The sequence below is a fragment of the Schistocerca gregaria genome, chromosome 2 (genome assembly GCF_023897955.1).
Source record: "Schistocerca gregaria isolate iqSchGreg1 chromosome 2, iqSchGreg1.2, whole genome shotgun sequence".
NCBI classification, from domain to species: domain Eukaryota; kingdom Metazoa; phylum Arthropoda; class Insecta; order Orthoptera; family Acrididae; genus Schistocerca; species Schistocerca gregaria.
The window spans coordinates 693,293,309-693,312,607 of NC_064921.1; the positions used below are offsets into that span (position 1 = coordinate 693,293,309).

At 41.2% G+C, this 19,299-nt stretch overlaps 1 protein-coding gene across 1 annotated transcript; it reads left to right on the forward strand.

The window, feature by feature from the left end:
- Nucleotides 1–10,680: 10,680 nt before the first annotated feature.
- On the forward strand, nt 10,681–17,242 carry LOC126335937 (defensin-like). Its single transcript, XM_049999413.1, has 2 exons — nt 10,681–10,750; nt 17,079–17,242. Exons 1-2 carry the CDS (start codon nt 10,681–10,683, stop codon nt 17,240–17,242), a joined length of 234 nt encoding a protein of 77 aa, XP_049855370.1.
- The last annotated feature ends 2,057 nt before the right edge of the window (nt 17,243–19,299 follow it).

The window sequence follows — 19,299 nt, forward strand, 5'->3', positions numbered from 1 at the left end:
TCTCGCCGGGTTTTCATCTGGCGTGAACCAGGAACCAGATATCATTCCCTTAATGTCCTTGAAAGGGATGTGTATGCAGGTCGTGGTTTGATGGTGTGTGGTGTGATTATGATTGGTGCACGTACACCCCTGAATGTCTTTGACAGAGGAACTGTAATAGGTCAGGTGCATCGGTACGTCATTTTGCATCAGTATGCATGCCCGCCTTTTCAGGGGTGCAGTGGGTCCCACCTTCCTCCTGATGGATGATAACGCATGGCCTCACCGAGCTGCCAACGTGGAGGATATCAGGCGAATGGAGTGGCCTGCTGTTTTCTAGACCTAAACGCAATCGAGCACGTCTGGGGTGCTCTCTGTCGACGTATCACTGCACTTCTTCAAACCCCTACGACACTTCAGGAGCTCCGACAGGCACTGGTGCAAGAATGGGAGGCTATAAAATGGTTCAAATGCCTCTGAGCACTATGGGACTTAACAGCTGTGGTCATCAGTCCCCTAGAACTTAGAACTACTTAAACCTAACTAACCTAAGGACATCACACACATCCATGCCCGAGGCAGGATTCGAACCAGCGACCGTAGCAGTCGCGCAGAGGAGGCTATACCCCAGCAGCTCATCGACCACTTGATTCAGAGTATGCCAACCCGTTGTGCGGCCTGTGTACGTGTGCACAGTGATCATATACCATATTGATGTCGAGGTACATGCGCAGGAAACAGTGGCGTTTTGGAGCACTGTGTTTCGGGACTGTTTTCTCAACCTATCATGAATACAGTGGTCTTACAGATCTGTGGCGTTTGTGTTACCTATTTGCCTATGGTATTGGAGCCAGTTTTTTGTAGTACCACGTTGTGTGTCACCACATTCTGCAATTATCCTTAATTTATGAGCATGAGTGTGGTTGGAAGTAGTCAGTTCGGTTTCGCTAGGATTGCGCGCTGTAAACGCGCTATCGTTGACCCATTTCAACTTACACTTTTCTAAGTCAAACCGGCGGCCTATATTTCAAACGAGGTCTGGTTAACATGGTTCTTTTTCTTATTATTACCATTATCATCATTATTATTATTATACAAAGCTAACTCCTTGCATTAACCATAACACTGTTTCTCACAAAGAGCTCCTTGCTTTCCAACGACCTCTGCTTGGCCGGGAGCTAAAACTGGCTTGAGAATGAAAGTAAACTCATACGAGTGAAAATCATTTTATGCCCTAACAAAAGATTAACAATGCTAATATCCTCTCGCCAAGTTTATGATTATACGTTTTCTTTTCTTGTGGGCAATGTAATGCAGCCTTCCCTCGACAAAATTTTACTTTCATAAAAAAAATTAAGATACCAAAACCTGTACACGAAGTGTAAGATGTTAGATTACATTACATCAAAGGCATTTAAGTTTTCAACAAACTCAGAAAAGTATTTCAAATGGGACAATATTATTTCATTTCCAAAAAATGCAGACAGTTAAAGCTGTTTCATGAATACCCCTAGAGTGATTCTGATGTTCGTAGAAGGGGATTTCGTAAAAGAAATGTTAAATTTATATGGAGTAACAGATTATGACTGAAGGGGTAGGCATCCAGCCACAAAAAAGAATCTCCCAAAAAATGAAATGGCGTCAGTGCTCACATCTACATCGATATGGCTACTCTGAAAATCACACTTAAGTATCTGGCAAAGGTTTCACCGAACCACCTTGACAATAATTCTCTATTACGCTATACGATTTAACTGCCGATATCGGGCAAGCGACTTTCAAGTACAACGTCTGACCTGTACAGGAATATACATAATGTATGTACGAGTACGGTTGGTAGATGCATGGTTGACGACATACGGAATTGTGGGTGTGACCGTGAGACGTGTACGAATAGCCAAATGGTAAGGCGGCCGCTCGTGACAAGCCGGATAAACGCGTTCGATTCCCGGTCCAGCACATTCCATTCTACAGCTGATGGTTGTCCATATTCGCAATTGCGAATACATTTAATGTAATTCTCTACGACTCCAGTCTCGACCAGCGCGGGGAAAGAACAACACCTATATATTTCCTTGAGAGCTCTGATTTCTCTTATTTTCTTATTATGATCGTTTCTCCGTATGTGAGTAAGCGTCAACAAAAGGTTTTCTCATTCAGAGGAGGAAGTTGGCGACTGAAATTTCGTTAGAAGATCCCGCCGCAAGGACGCCTTTGTTTTAATGTTTTCCATCCCAAATCCTGTATCATGTCTGTGACCCTCTCTGCCCTGTTACTCGGTAGTAAAAAATGTGCTGCTATTCTTCGAACTTTCTCGATGTGCTCCGTTGATGCTATCTGGTAAGGATCTCATACAGTGCAGAAGTACTCCAAAAGAGGACGTATAAAAGTAATGTAGGCAGTCTCTTTAGTAGTGCTGATTTCGGGAAAGTATGTCCCAACATAAAACATTCCGGACTATACCTGCCATAATTTGCAAGTAGCAAATAAAACATAAACATTTCCGTGAAGAAAACTGTAATCTTAGTGTCAAGTGAGTATAGGAACGTAAATTTAAGAAAAGTAATCGTACTTGACATGCGAACTTAACACACTGATCACACTCGGAAAGAGTAAAATGAAAACTACAGGAACAATAAGAGAGATCCGAGCTAATGCATGTCTTTTGATTGACTCGAAAAGAACGGCAAAAGAAGAGGATCGACGATTCTATGACTACATGTTTGACAAAGAGAACGAAGTTCTGGTTGTGAAATGGAGTGACAACAAAGCAGCATGTGTAGCGACAAATTACAGTACTATTACTCCTCTGAGTTCTACTAAAATATACTCACGGGCAAAGAAAAAGGAAATATCTGTTACAATGCCACATCTCATTGAAGAATACAATGCCCCTATGGATAGCATTGACCTACTGGACAAGCAGATATCACTTTATTTGACAAGGATAAGGTCAAAGAAATAGTTGTGGCCATAATTCAGACAGATGATAGATCACTTTTGGATGTCCGACGGAGAATAGTGATGTTTTACCTATCAAAGAAAACAGGATCAGTACCAAAACGCAGTGGACGACAAGGAAGCAAATTGATGGGAGGACGGGTGAGCACAGATGTAGGACTATATCGAGGAAATCATTTCATTGTGCCAAGTAAAACACAGAAGAGATGTGCTTACTGCAAGAAAATAACAACAAAAATTTGTGATCTGTGCAATGTTGGTGTACACGACAAGTGTTTTACTTCATTTCATACTGAATAGACATTCAATAATATTAAAACATTCTTTATTTATTGTGTGTGTTGTTTCTTACAATATTGTGCATGGAGAATAAGGTTGTGAATTTGGATAGCGCATATGGCCAATGTCCCAAAAATGGGACAGTCTGTAGTTTTTGTTCTAATAAACTGTAAATTTTCAAAACAACTTTTTATTTGATTAATCACTCAATCTAACGTATTTATGTATAAAGGTTTGCAAAAAATGATCCGATAGAGTTTTGCCCAGTAATGGGTTGTTTCATAGAAATGGCAGACAAATCTTTAATCTTTTAAAGCAAAAAAATCACTGCACTTCATTGCTACCTTACTTCGTAAAAATATTGACAACTAGCGTTAGTGCTATTCTGCAATACAACGAATGTCCCGCGACGACAGCGAGAAACTACTGTATAGGCCAGGTGGGTATGTCTTTCACGCTGCACACACAAGCATACGTTAAGCCACAACGCACGGGAACAGCGACTTTTTTATCGCAGCAATGCTTTACCATTTCTTATGCCATGTGATTGTTCCTCGTTTCTGATGGCATTGTAATTCAAAATACCACTGATTGCTTTTCCCATTTTCAGTATGGACGCAATATTTGAAACCTACGCATATTTTACGAAAAAGTTACTACTTTATTTAAAAAAGGTGTATGTAAAAACGAAAAATTTTAGCACTACTGTTATGGCTAATTGGTATTTCGGTATTTTACTCTGTTATTAGGAAAAATAGAAAACACCTTTTATAACCTAGACCAGAACAATGCCGAAAATTATCATTTGTTTAGGACTTAAACAACGGTATCGGCTTTAACCGGTCGGTTTTTCCCGTCCCTAGTTCCGGGTCGTCCTCTATCTTTTCTTCCTCTCGGCCTGTTATACAGAGCTGCCTTGGGAAGTCTGGTATTTTTCATACTGTGTAAGTGATCGGTTCAATTTCGTCTGTTGTTGTGATCTTCAGTGCTGAGACTGGTTTGATGCAGCTCTCCAAGCTACTCTATCCTGTGCAAGCTTCTTCATCTCCCAATACCTACTACAACCTACATCCTTCTGAATCTGCTTGGTGTATTCATCTCTTGGTCTCCCTCTACGATTTTTACCCTCCACGCTGCCCTCCAATACTAAATTGGTTATCCCTTGATGCCTCAGAACATGTCCTACCAACCGATCCCATCTTCTGGTCAAGTTCTGCCACAAACTTCTCTTCTCCCCAATCCTATTCAATACTTCCTCATTAGTTATGCGATCTACCCATCTGATCTTCAGCATTCTTCTGTAGCACCACATTTCGAAAGCTTCTATTCTCTTCTTGTCCAAACTATTTATCGTCCATGTTTCACTTCCATACATGGGCTACACTCCATACAAATACTTTCAGAAATGAAATCCTCACACATAAATCAATACTCGATGTTAACAAATTTCTCTTCTTCAGAAACGCTTTCCTTGCCATTGCCAGTCTACATTTTATATCCTCTCTACTTCGACCATCATCAGTTATTTTGCTCCCCAAATAGCAAAACTCCTTCACTACTTTAAGTGTCTCATTTCCTAATCTAATTCCCTCAGCATCACCCGACTTAATTCGACTACATTCCATTATCCTCGTTTTGCTTTTGTTGATGTTCATCTTGTATCCTCCTTTCAAGACAATGTCCATTCCATTCAACTGCTCTTCGAAGTCCTTTGCTGTCTCTGACAGAATTTCAATGTCATCGGCGAACCTCAAAGTTTTTATTTCTTCTCCATGGACTTTAATACCTACTCCGAATTTTTCTTTTGGTTCCTTTACTGCTTGCTCAATATACAGATTGAATAACATCGGGGATAGGCTACAACCCTGTCTCACTCCCTTACCAACCACTGCCTCCCTTTCATGTCCCTCGACTCTTAGAACTGCCATCTGGTTTCTGTACAAATTGTAAATAGCCTTTCGCTCCCTGTATTTTACCCCTGCCACCTTTAGAATTTGAAAGAGTGTATTCCAGTCAACATTGTCAAAAGCTTCCTCTAAGTCTACAAATGCTAGAAACGTAGGTTTGCCTTTCCTTAATCTTTCTTCTAAGATAAGTCGTAAGGTCAGTATTGCCTCACGTGTTCCAGTATTTCTACGGAATCCAAACTGATCTTCCCCGAGGTCGGCTTCTACTAGTTTTTCCATTCGTCTGTAAAGAATTCGAGTTAGTATTTTGCAGCAGTGGCTTATTAAACTGATTGTTCGGTAATTTTCACATCTGTCAACACCTGCTTTCTTTGGGATTGGAATTATTATATTCTTCTTGAAGTCTGAGGGTATTTCGCGTGTTTCATACATCTTTCTCACCAGATGGTTGAGTTTTGTCAGGACTGGCTCTCCCAAGGCTATCAGTAGCTCCAATGGAATGTTGTCTACTCCGGGGGCCTTGTTTCGACTCAGGTCTTTCAGTGCTCTGTCAAATTCTTCACGCAGTATCGTATCTCCCATTTCATCTTCATCTACATCCTCTTCCATTTCCATAATATTGTCCTCAAGTACATCGCCCTTGTAAAGACCCTCTATGTACTCTTTCCACCTTTCTGCTTTCCGTTCTTTGCTTAGAACTGATTTCCATCTGAGCTCTTGATGTTCATACAAGTGGTTCTCTTCGCTCCAAAGGTCTCTTTAATTTTCCTGTAGGCAGTATCTATCTTACCCCTAGTGAGATAAGCGTCTACATCCTTACATTTGTCCTCTGGCCATCCCTGCTTAGCCATTTTGCATTTCCTGGCGATCTAATTTTTGAGACGTTTGTATTCCTTTTTGCCTGCTTCATTTACTGCATTTTTATATTTTCTCCTTTCATCAATTAAATTCAATATATCTTCTGTTACCCAAGGATTTCTACTAGTCCACGTCTTTTTACCTACTTGATCCTCTGCCGCCTTCACTACTTCGTCCCTCAAAGCAACCCATTCTTCTACTGTATTTCTTTTCCCCATCCCTGTCAATTGTTCCCTTATGCTCTCCATGAAACTCTGTACAACCTCTGGTTCTTTCAGTTTATCCAGATCCCATGTCCTTAAATTCCCACCTTTTTGCAGTTTCTTCAGTTTTAATCTACAGGTCATAACCAATAGATTGTGGTCAGAGTCCACATATGCCCCTGGAAATGTCTTACAATTTAAAACCTGGTTCCTAAATCTCTGTCTTACCATTATATAATCTATCTGATAACTTTTTGTATCTCTAGGGTTCTTCCATGTATACAACCTTCTTTCATGATTCTTAAACCAAGTGTTAGCTATGATTAAGTTGTGCTCTGTGCAAAATTCTACCAGGCGGCTTCCTCTTTCATTTCTTAGGCCCAATCCATATTCACCTACTATGTTTCCTTCTCTCCCTTTTCCCACACTTGAATTCCAGTCACCCATAACTATTAAATTTTCGTCTCCCTTCACTATCTGATTAATTTCTTTTATTTCATCATACATTTCTTAAATTTCTTCCTCATCTGCAGAGCTAGTAGGCGTATAAACTTGTACTACTGTAGTAGGTGTGGGCTTCGTATCTATCTTGTCCTCAATAATGCGTTCACTATGCTGTTTGTAGTAGCTTACCCGCATTCCTATTTTCCTATTCATTATTAAACCTACTCCCGCATTACCCCTATTTGATTTTGTATTTATAACCCTATATTCACCTGAACAAAAGTCTTGTTCATCCTGCCACCGAATTTCGCTAATTCCCACTATATCTAACTTTAACCTATCCATTTCCCTTTTTAAATTTTCTAACCTACCTGCCCGATTAATGGATCTGACATTCCACGCTCCGATCCGTAGAACGCCAGTTTTCTTTCTCCTGATAACGACATCCTCTTGAGTAGTCCCCTCCCGGAGATCCGAATGGGGGACTATTTTACCTCCAGAATATTTTACCCAAGAGGACGCCATCATCATTCAATCATACAGTCAAGCTGCATGCCCTCGGGAAAAATGACGGCCGTAGTTTTCCCTTGCTTTCAGCCGTTCGCAGGACCAGCACAGCAAGGCCATTTTGGTTATTGCTACAAGGCCAGATCAGTCAATCATCCAGACTGTTGCCCTTGCAACTACTGAAAAGGCTGCTGCCCCTCTTAAGGAACCACACGTTTGTCTGGCCTCTCAACAGATACCCCTCCGTTGTGGTTGTACGTACGGTACGGCTATCTGTATCGCTGAGGCACGCAAGCCTCCCCACCAACGGCAAGGTCCATGGTTCATGGGGGGGGGGGGATTTCGTCTATAATTTAATATTGTATTATTTATTGATTCTGTATCTTAATTCGTTCCTAATATCTTCATTCCGTATCCGATCATTACTAGTACATACGTTAATAGTCCTTAAAAATCTCATTTGTTAAGAATCAATTTGTGAGAATGTACTTTTGAAGTATAGCATTGTATGATAATGAAACATGGGCTACGGGATACCGGAACAGAAGAGAATCGAAGCATTTGAGATGTAGTGCTGCAGAAGAATGGTGGAAGTTAGGCGGACTTATAAGAGAAGAATTGGCAAGGAAAGGAATATATGGAAAATACTGACAAGAAGGGACAGGATGGTAATACATTTGTGTAGACATTAGGAAATACACTCTTGGAAATTGAAATAAGAACACCGTGAATTCATTGTCCCAGGAAGGGGAAACTTTATTGACACATTTCTGGGGTCAGATACATCACATGATCACACTAACAGAAGCACAGGCACATAGACACAGGCAACAGAGCATGCACAATGTCGGCACTAGTACAGTGTATATCCACCTTTCGCAGCAATGCAGGCTGCTATTCTCCCATGGAGACAATCATAGAGATGCTGGATGTAGTCCTGTGGAACGGCTTACCATGACATTTCCACCTGGCGCCTCAGTTGGACCAGCGTTCGTGCTGGACATGCAGACCGCGTGAGACGACGCTTCATCCACTCCCAAACATGCTCAATGGGGGACAGATCCGGAGATCTTGTTGGCCAGGGTAGTTGACTTACACCTTCTAGAGCATGTTGGGTGGCACGGGATACATGCGGACGTTCATTGTCCTGTTGGAACAGCAAGTTCCCTTGCCGGTCTAGTAATGGTAGAACGATGGGTTCGATGACGGTTTGGATGTACCTTGCACTATTCAGTGTCCCCTCGACGATCACCAGAGGTGTACGGCCAGTGTAGGAGATCGCTCCGCACACCATGATGCCGGGTGTTGGCCCTGTGTGCCTCGGTCGTATGCAGTCCTGATTGTGGCGCTCACCTGCACGGCGCCAAACACGCATACGACCATCATTGGCACCAAGGCAGAAGCGACTCTCATCGCTGAAGACGACACGTCTCCATTCGTCCCTCCATTCACGCCTGTCGCGACACCACTGGAGGCGGGCTGCACGATGTTGGGGCGTGAGCGGAAGATGGCCTATCGGTGTGCGGGACCGTAGCCCAGCTTCATGGAGACGGTTGCGAATGGTCCTCGCCGATACCCCAGGAGCAACAGTGTTCCTAATTTGCTGGGAAGTGGCGGTGCGGTCCCCTACGGCACTGCGTAGGATCCTACGGTCTTGGCGTGCATCCGTGCGTCGCTGCGGTCCGGTCCCAGGTCGACGGGCACGTGCACCTTCCGCCGACCACTGGCGACAACATCGATGTACTGTGGAGACCTCACGCCCCACGCGTTGAGCAATTCGGCGGTACGTCCACCCGGCCTCCCGCATGCCCACTATACGCCCTCGCTCAAAATCCGTCAACTGCACATACGGTTCACGTCCACGCTGTCGCTGCATGCTACCAGTGTTAAAGACTGCGATGGAGCTCCGTATGCCACGGCAAACTGGCTGACACTGACGGCGGCGGTGCACAAATGTTGCACAGCTAGCGCCATTCGACGGCCAACACCGCGGTTCCTGGTGTGTCCGCTGTGCCGTGCGTGTGATCATTGCTTGTACAGCCCTCTCGCAGAGTCCGGAGCAAGTATGGTGGGTCTGACACACCGGTGTCGATGTGTTCTTTTTTCCATTTCCAGGAGTGTAACTTCCGTGTTACTACAGAGAACTGTAGAGTGTGAAAATTGTAGAGGAAGTCAGAGGTTGGAATACATCCAGAAAACAATTGTGGAAGTAGGTTACAAGTGCCATTCTGAGATGGGTAGCTTGGAACTGGAGAGGAATTCGTGGCTAGCGGAATCAAACCACACCGATTCAAAAAACAAAACAAAAAGAAAGAAAGAAAAGCTGCCAAGATATTTAAAATTTTATACTTGCTGCTCCAAAATGTTTTATTTAATGTTACCGGATCTTTTCCTCTAAAAACCATAATTTTTGCTTTATTGTGTAAGATTTTAAAATTATAATATTTACATAGATTGCAGAAAACGTACATAGATTTCTGTAAATGTGTTTCATTTACAGCATTATATGTGAATAATGGTGAATTAAATTACAGAAATACTGCTGAAGAGATTATTTCATCTCGAATTCTACGATAGAATTCTTCAAAAGAAATTAGGTATTAATGAATGTCTCACACCCAACTTTATCGAGACTGTAGGTGTCTGTTTTTCGAAGAGAAGTCGCTTGTCCGAGTAGCTCTGAAAACGTATCGCCTTTAGTTAACACTATCTCCTTATATGTGTCTGTTTCCTCACTTGGTAACAGAAAGGTTACAAAAATATCGTGGCGAAAGAAACGTGATAATTGAATACATTATCTTAGTGCAACAAATATGTGATACTGTTTACGTTCCTCTTGATGTACACGATCAGTCGTCATCATGCTTACATTAAGGGAATTAATGTTACTTGCATTTGTCACGCCTCATGCTACGGTTGCTCCTAACAACTGCGCAGTCTGGAAACGGGTGCGGTCTGACCGTTACGGGCACTCAAAGGAGCGCAAAAGAGCTGAAATTTAGTCTGGAACACAGTAAGCCTGTGATGAAATTGAACTATTAGACGCGACAGTGTGTTTCATTGTCAAGGAGCACCCCCTACAATGCGTGACAGGGTCTGTGGACGTGTCGTAGCCGCAATACCGTTACGGGAAGCAGCACGGCGGAAGGTGAAAGCGACTTGCGCAGGGGAATGCTATCTCAGCGCGAACACCGCTTCTGCCCCCGGTATATAAACATACTGCCACCGGACAGATAAGACAGACACAACCGCTGCTTGGGACGGCAGCTGACGTATGTTGACATCTACCCTGTGTGTGCACAGCTCAACCACGATGAGACGATTCGGGAGGACGACGGTTAAATCCCGTCTCCAGCCATACTGATTTAGATTTTCAGTGATTTCCCTAAATCGCTTCAGCCAAATGCTGGGATGGTTCCTTTGAAAGGGCACGGCCGATTTCCTTCCCCATCCTTCCCTCACCCGAGCTTGCGCTCCGTCTCTAATGACCTCGCTGTCGACGGGACGTTAAACACTAATCTCCTCCTCCCCCCTCCTCCACGATGAGAAGCTTTATAACTTTCGTTCTTCTCGCCCTGGTCGCCATCCCGGCTATTACATCTGCTGCTCCAGGTAAGCACTTGCATAGTGACAAATGTGTTATCATTATAGAAACGCTTTACAAAGTACCTGTCATTAGTTCACAACATTTCGTGTCGTTCTTCTAATGCATTTTATTCCGGCATTCGAATCTCTTGCCATTAGTTTAATATGGCCGTTCCACTTTAAAGAGCTACGTTCGCATACTCCCAGATATTTATTGGGTTAAGACTTTACGAGTGATCAGGATAGCTAGAGTCTCATACTTACATTAGACTTGGTACTGCACTAGGATATCCTTGCAGGTATATTTCATTTCGTTAACAGTACTTAACTACTTTCAGATGAACCTACGAAACGCATCGTAATCGACTGTAAATAAAGTAAACAGTGAAACAAACTGAGGGAAAAAACAATTTGATATAATCGTTTTCGTACAACAAAATTGTAGTGAATTACCATGATTGCTGTCAACACAGGTGGTCACTCGGAACAGCTTATCACCTTTTCCTGTTAAATAACGAACACGGTAATTAAAAACTCCTGTAAACAATAACTGAGAAAACCTGTACTGAAATATGGGACAGCAATTGTGATTCTGATATGGCTTCCAGTGATGACAAAAGTAGTTCAGAGGGCAACTTGAGGGAGCATACAAAAACTAGAACATGGAAAAAAAATTATACAAGATGTTCGGCGTAGAAGGTATGTTGAGGCAAAAATATTTGTGCATAAGTGGAAGAAACAGAAAACACATTCAATTCAGTTGAAAGGGTGATTATTCAAAGTTAAATAATAAGAGGACAATATAAATTAGTTGAAAATATGATTTTAGATTTGAATATTATACACATATAATTAACGGTTACAAATAGTGCTTTCTTTGCTGTTGATAACTGTCACAATCTGTTGTAGTTAAGCGGGTATTCACAGGTGTATAGAAGGATTGATCTAGAAAATTACGTAGCTCTTGGTTCGTTCCGGACGCTAGGCAAGTAGAAAAGCAAGTTGAATAATTGTCTTTTCCTGCTTCGGTGGATTTGTGGATTCTTCTACGCAGCTAGCAGGCTCAATAGAAGCTACAGAAAGAAATTTGCAAAAACTTAGCAATAAAATGACACGTATTTTGGATGTAAAAAGTGAATTTCACTTTTCGTGTGTGTTGTGGTAACAATATTACGTACTTGAAACTTCCTGGCATATTAAAACTGTGGGCCGGACCGAGACTCGAACTCGGGACCTTTGCCTTTCGCGGGCAAGTGCTCTAACAAGGAGACGAGATACGTGCAGAAGTAAATCTGTGAGGACGGGCTGTGAGTCGTGCATGGGTAGCTCAGTTGTAAGAGCACTTGCCCGCGAAAGGCAAAGGTCCCGAGTACGTGTCTCGGTCCGGGACACAGTTTTAATCTGGCAGGAAGTTTTATATCAGTGCACACTCCGCTGCAGAGTGAAAATGCAGAGTGAAAATCTCATTCTGGAATATTACGTACTTATTTGTATTTTAAAGACTGCATTCGACTTAATTATATGCAAAGTAATGAAATGAAATTTACTGCAATATGACTGCACGTGAATACGACGTAAGTAACTGCGTAACTCTTGCGAATGACTGCTTGTGGCAGGAAGCTCTTGCTAAAGTAATTACCTGCACATGTTGACATCAATGGCTGTTATACTTCTTTGGAAGTTGGCTGTTTTCTCCAGCACCCTGATGTCTATGCTATGCTCCGCCAGTGAATTTTTCTTTTTTCTTTTTCCCTCGCTATTATATTGTGCAAAACTGTTACTGCATGTATTTATTGCTGGCGGTGCTAGCCGTTCCATCCTGCCCCGGCTCTCTCAGCAAACTTCTTCCTCTTATGAGATTTTCACTCTGCAGCGGAGTGTGCGCTGATGTGAAACTTCCTGGCAGATTAAAACTGTGTGCCCGACCGAGACTCGAACTCGGGACCTTTGCCTTTCACGGGCAGGTGCTCTACCATCTGAGCTACCGAAGCACGACTCACGCCCGGTACTCACAGCTTTACTTCTGCCAGTGTCTCGTCTCCTACCTTCCAAACTTTACAGAAGCTGTCCTGCGAGCCTAGCAGAACTAGCACTCCTGAAAGAAAGGATATAGCGGAGACATGGCTTAGCCACAGCCTGGGGGATTCGCTTATTTGTCCTTTGTTTCATTTTATCTATCCTCTGTTTTCTTCATTGTCATACACTATAGAATAAATTTCTTTCGTAGGTTCGCAGGAGAGCTTCTGTAAAGTATGGAAGGTAGGAGACGAGATACTGTCAGAAGTAAAGCTGTGAGTACCGGGCGTGAGTCGTGCTTCGGTAGCTCAGATGGTAGCCGGCACGGTAGCTCAGCGTGTTCGGTCAGAGGGTTACGTGCCCTCTGTAATAAAAAAAAAACTGAGTCAATCGATCAACAACGAACATAAATGGATGTCTTACGACGTCCGCCCCGAGCAGATGCAACGAACGCATGCGAACAAAATGAGATTAAAAAAAAAAAAAGATGGTAGAGCACTTGCCCGCGAAAGGCAAAGGTCCCGAGTTCGAGTCTCGGTCGGGCACACAGTTTTAATCTGCCAGGAATTTTCATATTCTTCCTCTTATGTTAATATCTTTTGAGGAACGCAAGTGTGATTCGCTTATTTGTCCTTTGTTTCATTTTATCTGTACTCTGTCTTCTTCATTGCCATACACTATAGAATAAATTTCTTTGATTTTTAAAAAAATTGCATAAATTATGAAATTGTACAATCGAATCTTTCTGCTATATTTCCAGTTTTCTATAAGTCTCAGAGAGATGCATTTTTATCACAGAACATAAGATATACCCGTATATTACGATCTAGAGCTAAGCAAAATAGTGAAAAACGTCTTGCCAAAAGAAAAATATTACATTCATTTACGGATTACATTCCTACACTTATCCAGATAATAGAGAATATCGAAGAGATGAAAGTGCCTTCTTGACAAAACTGTAGAACAGTTTTGAATCGCGTTAACTGTGCTAACTTGTGGATGGCTGTGCAGATAATGGTATTTCCCTTTTACGGTTGATAATTGTAATGAAGAACATGCCCACAGATTCAGAAGTGTAAACGTACCCCGAATTAGAGATTTAGAAATTACGTTTGTGTAGGTGTACGACTCGTGCAATATGTCCCTAGTACAGCCAAATTATTAATGAAATAACGGCAGGAGAATAGGAAACTACACATAATTACGTAGTAACTCTGCTTTACTTTGAAGATCAGGAAATAATAGATGACAATGAGGGATCTTTACAAAGAGCCACTAATGATCTTCACTTTAGAGCACAATCTTAGTATGCTAAACGAAACGAGTAAAGCCATGGTCTTTAAAGGCGCAGAACACATTAAATACAAAATAAAATTAAAACAAGAACCAAAATCTTACTAAACGGTTGTTTGTTACTTTTAACACCAGCCACTTCGGAATAACTCAAAAAGAGAGAGAAAGAAGAGGGAGAACACCTGAGCAACCTCCGTTTTCTATACTGAGCTCTATTGCTGGCAAATTTTTGTGCTGGTAAACTTCAATAACGAATGGAAGGACTTAATACGGAAGGACTGAAAGTAGGACCGATAAAAAATTATAATATGACTTAAGTCATGTAACCGTTGAACATAAAATAGAGCAAATTAGCAATGAAATCGTAGTACCAATTGATCAGCATTTGTAACCAGCCCAGTTGGAGAGAGCGAGCGAGAGGAGAGCAAAATAAATGAAAAGTCTAGGACAAAATGTCTTGAAGTGCATCAGCTAAAAAAGCAAAATGTTTTCAAAATAAGTGACCGATGGAGGGTTGTATGGTGGGAATTACAAGGAGAGGCAAAAAAGGAAACAAATGGACCAGCAATAGACTGAAGTGAAAGGCGTAATCATGTGTGTATAGAAAATGTAATGGAGGTTGTGGCACACATAGAAAGGCGAATGCTTGGCAAGTGGACCGAGGATGGATTCCAAACGATAGGTGGAGAACCAACGACTATGTAGCAGAAGGTGTGTGGATGACAGAATATGCAGGAGCAACAAGGCTGTGTGTGACAGAATGTATAGAAAAGTCTGGAAGAGGAATTTATCTAGTACTTGAGGTCAAACGGCTGATGACGATAAGACGCTAATCTAGGTCAAGCTGTAGTTCAAGATATTCAAGATATAGTGTCCAAATTCTGTATGTCGTACTCCACATAACGACGAGAACCATTTCCCAACACTTGGCATTTCACTGCTGTTGTCACAGAATCTTATCACCCTTAGTTTATTGTTTAATCGCTTTATCTTCAGAATTACTCTTTATAACCGGATTTCACAAGTTTATATTCTCACCGTGTCCACTTTCCTCTTCCATACAACGCTGCACTTCAGACTAGGGATGTGAGACGGATGTCGATGTTGTATATCAATACTGAACACTAATACATCGTTGCAACAATGTTAAAAACAAAAGGTCGATTTCAATGTTAGAAAAAAAGACCAGGATACTTAGTGCTACTTTCAATGTTTTTTCATTTAAAGAAATTTTCTCTGAATGTGTTTCATATCAGCAGCCGGCCGCGGTGGTCTCGCGGTTCTAGGCGCGCAGTCCGGAACCGTGCGACTGCTACGGTCGCAGGTTCGAATCCTGCCTCGGGCATGGATGTGTGTGATGTCCTTAGGTTAGTTAGGTTTAAGTAGTTCTAAGTTCTAGGGGACTAATGACCACAGCAGTTGAGTCCCATAGTGCTCAGAGCCATTTGAACCATTTCATATCAGCATCTGTGTAATGGTTAAAGGAATAGAAACAGAATTTGGAAGAAAAAGTTACATGATTAAGGTTCGGTTACAGTTGCTTATAATTCTTTTGATTGGTGACCATTTTGCATTGATTTTCAAACATTTATCTGATTATCTAATGGTTGGCTGTTATTTATTTCAATAGAACATTCAGAATATTTGTTCATACATTAGATCAATGTAAGAAATGTGATTTGATTGTAATATAACTCCAATAGCACATTCAACACCCTACAGGCATCTTTAGTTGTTGATACATTCAATATATATATCAAATAGGCGCTTTCAGCTGTTTGATATTCGATTTATGGATTGTACAATACAAAACAGTACAAGGAAAATAATTTACAAATTGGAACAGAAACGGATCTACCATCACAGTTCAGCTATTACTTGAAAGATTGCCTTCGAGATCTTTGACAACAGCCATTAGAAAGTATGGAAATCATATCATCGACACTGACAATGCTAAACTACAAAAAATTACACTCAAGTATTTCAGCTGTATAGTTACACCGTCAGCTTCTGGTAGACTGTTCTCAAAGGCAGAACATGCCTTCTGTGAACAACGCAATAGAACTTTCATATTCACGGTCTGTGAAGAAAAGTTGTAGCATGTTCAAAGTTAATATTGATGTACGGATTGATATTAGATATATTTTCACGTCTATTTTTACTCCATTCTCTACACAAATTCATCTTGTATCATTGATGTTAAAATAATCTATATATTGGGGTGACAGTACTCGATGTTTAGACGCCGACCGTGAAATCCAAATCAACTTCGATATTTGCAAACTTCACCATCTCTACTCGAGACAAGCACTTTCAGAATAGGGCATCCCCCCTTCCCCCGTCCCTCCTCCCCAACACACCACTATCCCCACACACATAAGTATACATTCAATGTTAATAAAGTCCTCTTATTCAGAAATGGTTTTCTTACAGTTGCCAGAAGGCATTTTACATTCTCCCTATTTTGGTCATGGTCTGTTATTTTGGTGTCCAAAAAGTACTATTTTAATTGCGTTAGTTCCTAAATTTAATTCGCTCACCATTATCTGATTTAATTGCACACAAACTAAGTTTTGCTTTATGTTTGTTGTTATTAATCTCATAACCTCTTTTCAAGACACTGTCCTTTCCGTTTGAATTCGCAAATGCTTTTTCGTCTCTGACAGAATTACGACATCACCGGAGAACTTATTTCTTCTAACTGACCTTTAATTCTGCCCCTGAATTTGTCCTTGGATTACTTTACAGTTTGCTCAATGTGCAGTTTGAATAACAGCTTGATAGGGTACAACCAAATCTCACTCCCTTCGCAACAACTGCTTCTCATTTATGTCCTTCGGCTCTTACAATTTCAGTCTGACTTCTGTACAAGTTATACATAAAGCTCCGTTCCTTGTGTTTTATTCCTGCAATGTCGGAATCTGAAATTATGCATTTCAGTCAAACAATAGTGATTAGTGACACAATAAACTGATACGATACAGATATTGTGTACATACCTGACTAGCTGTCAGCTTTAAGTTAACGCTTTGTTTGTTTATTACAGTGGCAGGGGAGGATGGTCACGGCGACCGCCACGTGCGCGCCACGTGTGACCTGCTGAGTGCCTTCGGCGTAGGGGACTCTGCCTGCGCCGCGCGCTGCATCGGCACGCGGAAAGGCTTCAGGGGCGGCTACTGCGATAAGGGCGTCTGCCACTGCCGAAAGTAGTCCGCCGCCCTTTGAGCAACACTGCTGTCATCGAGGATGTTTCATCATTAAATGTACATAATCTTCATACGTGAATGCCATTAAATATACTTTTCATTGTATCTGGTGGGTTTTTATTAAATAGTTCAGTACAGTAAGATGTTACTCTCTCCAAGTGTGCCTAACACCTGTAGAAATACTGCCTTTACAAAAGAGGTAGTTCCGGCAATCTTCCATATTTTATGAGTAATTTTTATCATGATTAAAATACTTGTTGTGAAATTCAAGGTTAGTCATCATTTGCTGTTTTGTCTAAAACTGACACGGTGAGACCACGGCTGTGTACAATTAATGTAGGTTAATTCTTACAAAGTTGCTGTTTCCTTCTTTGTAAGAATTAACCAACATTAGTCGTCATATGTTTTCCCATCTTTGTCCACTGCGAGACTGTTCTGTTTCCTACGACCTTAATTTCGACTTAAACGTACATTTCAAGATTGTTTACTATTTCTTTTTGTCCTTTCGTGTGTCGATGTTTCAAGGTAGCCCACAAATGTTCATTCAGATACCCGCGCAGGCCAAACATTGTAAGAACTCGCTGTGATAAAAACAATTTGACGTAGATAGTTGCCTCAATTTGTGGTGTCTCAAAATTTTCATCGAACAGAGCAGCATTTCGGTGCTAAGGATTATCTTATCCCTTCTATGGGGACAATGATAGCATAGCAACGAGTTCAGGAAGCAAATAACATACTTAGCCTGAGTTTGAGCTGCATCAAACCAGTCCGAAGACCACAACAACAGCCTCAGTTTTCGTTTCATTAGTGTTTTTCCATGGTGTTTTATAATTCACAAATAAGTTTATACAAAATTCGAATGGCAAAACGTTGCCAACTGGTTTTTCTGTGACTTACCAAAGCGCGATCCATTGCAGACCCCTAGAGAAGCACAAATATCATGGTACTAGACAACTTGCTGGTAACAAGTTTTCACCCTACATAATTACAGATGATGCAGAGTATTTCATCAAGGATCTCAGTTAGTGTTCACTATGGAACAGTATCTTCAGAATGGGAAGTAACTACTTTAGCTATACGACAGGGACAGATATTGTGTTCGCTCTTGTTCGCCTTATATATAAACGACCTTCCATCATGTAGCAAAGAAGCAAAAATAGTTCTCTTTGTTTAAGATGCAAGTATTATAATCAAGCCTAATAGAGTGCTTTCAACACTAGAAAAGCAAATGTTTTCTTGAAAATTAATATCTGATTCTCTGCAAATGGACTGTCCCTGAACTGACGTAAAATTCAATACACGCAGTTCAGTATTGCACAAAGGCTGACCAGCCATTAAGAATAAAGCATGACTGTAAAACAACAACTCCAATAGAATATTCTAAAGTGTTCATATTGATAAGAACAGGAACTGGATATGACATGTTACAGATCATCGTAAAAGTCTTAGCTCTGCAACATGTGCGTTATAGATAATATCAGATTTTGGAGATTACCATGTCGTGTAGTTGACTTATTTTTTCTATTTTCATTCACTGATATCTTGTGGCATCACATTGTGGGGCAATTCGACACTGAGGAAACACATGTCTAATAAGTATAATGTGTGGTGTTCAACCTAGAATCTCTTGTACTCAGTTCCTTAAACACTCGGGCATGCTGACAACACTTTCGCAGCACACTTACCATTTATTGTCTTATGAAGATTGTCAATAATCGATCGCAGTAGCATTACTAAATATAATACTTGGAGGAATGATTTACACTATCCATCTGTGTGTGTGTGTGTGTGTGTGTGTGTGTGAGAGAGAGAGAGAGAGAGAGAGATAATGAGTATATATGTCTTTATTTTAGAGAGGGGCACACTGAGAAAACTTAGTTACACTTATATCATAGTTTGTGTGTGTTTGTGTGTGTGTGAGAGAGAGAGAGAGTGTGTGTGTGTTGTGTGTTTATATTAGAGAAGCGGGCACTGAACAAACGTAGTTAAACTGAAATCATTGTTTGTATATTAACAAACACTCTTAAGTAATCATGTAGATAAGTAGTCAGCATGATCCCA